Source organism: Austrofundulus limnaeus, unplaced genomic scaffold (genome assembly GCF_001266775.1).
Source record: "Austrofundulus limnaeus strain Quisiro unplaced genomic scaffold, Austrofundulus_limnaeus-1.0 Scaffold500, whole genome shotgun sequence".
Taxonomy (NCBI): domain Eukaryota; kingdom Metazoa; phylum Chordata; class Actinopteri; order Cyprinodontiformes; family Rivulidae; genus Austrofundulus; species Austrofundulus limnaeus.
The window spans coordinates 207,844-210,063 of NW_013952902.1; the positions used below are offsets into that span (position 1 = coordinate 207,844).

A 2,220-nucleotide genomic window follows, 5' to 3' on the forward strand; every position below is an offset into this window, starting at 1 on the left:
GACATGCATCAGGAAATCTTGATCTTATTTTTAAAATAGAATTGGTTTTCTTAATAAAAAACATAGACTAAGTTTTTCATAGTAATTTTAATAAATTTATTTAAAAAATAATTTTTGTATCCAAGTTAATCTGTTCAGGAACACGTGTCCAAAAAACAGAATTAAAGCTCAGTGTTCCTGAGCAGTGAGGATAAACTTGCCTGTAAATGTAACTAGAGACCAGAATGAATGACAGGTGATTTGATTTGATTTGATTCTTTAATTTTTGTCTAATTCCTGATGATCCTGTGATGTTTCCCCTCTGCAGGAGTGGTCAGGCCTGGAGCTGGCTCAGTATGGCCAGGGCACAGGTCTTTTAGCCTGGATGGAGTGCTGCTCTGTGTCAGATTCCCTGCAGTCTGTCATGCTGTCCGGTCTGTCTCTGGACCAGCGCCGGCTGGACCACGTCAGCATGTTCAGTAAGGGCCTGCTGGTGACGCTTACACAGACCATCCCGTGGTGCTCTGCCTCCCAGTGGAGCCGGCTGCTGAGGGTCCTGAAGGAACTGATTGACTCAAAGCGCCTGAGCGTCCCCATCTCTCTGGAGTACGTGGACTACCTGCCCCTGCTGGACCTGAGGCAGTTTTCATGTGAGCTCCGCATGTCCGTTTTGCTGCTTCGGGTTCTTCAGCTGCTCTGTGGCTCCAGCTGCTCTGACTGGCTGTCAGCTGAGGGCTGGGCCCACGTTGGGAGGCTGTATGCTCAAGCTGTGAGAGAAATGATGAGCTCTATAAAGACCAAGCTGCCTCTTCACTCACAGGCTCCTGTCTCAGTTTTACTTCCTCCATCAGCATCCAGAGACCCAAATCCATCTCTCAAAGTTCCTAAAACGTACACAGATCCTCAGAACACAACAGATCCTCCTCAGACACTAAATGAGTGGAAAACTGAAGAGGAAGTGCTGACAGCGCCGAGCCAGGAAGTTCTGTTTGTCCTGAGCCAGCTCTTCTGCCACGTTCAGCACATCCAGGTAAAAACAGTTAGCAGACTGTAAAACCATCTGTTTAACTGTCACTTCTCCATTGGAAATAGCATGCTAGGACTTTTGGAAGTGCTGTTGCAGTAGCAGAAATCTTTAATAGCACACAGAAAGTCTTTGATAGCCAGCTATTGAGGGCATTCATTGATGTGATGTTTCTCTCAGTCAAAACAGTAACAGAACAATGAGAGAACGAGAACCCTAAAATAGGGGTTTTGTGGGTTATTATTTTTATTAGTTCACTTTACTTATTCCATAAAAACAAAATTAATTCTATATACAATAAAATGAAATGAAAGGCGGTAGATAGAAGAAAAAAAATCTTATCTGCCCCTTTTTTCTCAAGTATAAATTCAAACAATAATAATCTTCCATTAACAAAACAAAAACATCAAATCTTTCTAGAACAACAAATTGAATGGCTACACATTCAACTGTTTCATATATATATTTTAACAATCTAGCCTTTATCATTCTCTTAAACATGTACATTGATTTGGCAAGTTTAACATCATCTTCCAAATTATTCCACAATCTGACTCCTTGGATTGAGCTGCACCGCTCTTTCAAACATGTTCTAAATTTAGATTTCATGAACATTTCTTTTCCCTTTCAGGTTATAACAGCTCTCTCACTTTGCAAAGATTATATACCTTCTCTGCACATCTTCAGATCAAACCTTAGCCAAGATTCGTGAGAGCTTCTCAAATACACGCACATTGGAGAGCTTCCAAGAATTCTTTCCTGGAAAGCACTTACATCACCTTTTCTCGATAACCTGTACTCAGCGCACTTCCTCTGTTGTAAACAACTATGTAGTCCAATACACATTAATGAAGGCTATAATCTGAAGTTGCTTTTCCACAGAGAGAATCTGGCAGATCTTTTTGAACTAAAGAACCCAACAAACCTGACCACTTCTGTCGCACAGAGTAGACAAAATAAGCTAAAAAACAGCTAGAACAAAAATTATGTAGATCAATAGGATGTCTGTGGGAAAAGATGAGAAAACCCAGCACTCTTTCAAGCTGTACAATACATACATCACAGTAGAAACATGATTTAAAGTTTAAACAGGTCACAGAAAGTTGGACTTTACTGAATTGACATTTTGATATCTTTTATGGTTTTTATACAATCATAGTTAAAGCTTTACGAGTTAAAGTCCCAATCTTGAACTTTTGAAATGTCATATATATATA

The 2,220-nt window shown here is 40.1% G+C and overlaps 1 protein-coding gene across 1 annotated transcript in view; it reads left to right on the plus strand.

Annotated features, from left to right (window-relative positions):
* Window positions 1–2,220, plus strand: part of gemin4 (gem (nuclear organelle) associated protein 4) — a 17,820-nt gene that overhangs the window by 13,246 nt on the left and 2,354 nt on the right. The window contains exon 5 of the mRNA XM_014025795.1: window positions 308–1,009. Coding sequence (XP_013881249.1) covers window positions 308–1,009 — 702 coding nt within the window. The remainder of the gene's footprint in view (window positions 1–307; window positions 1,010–2,220) is intronic.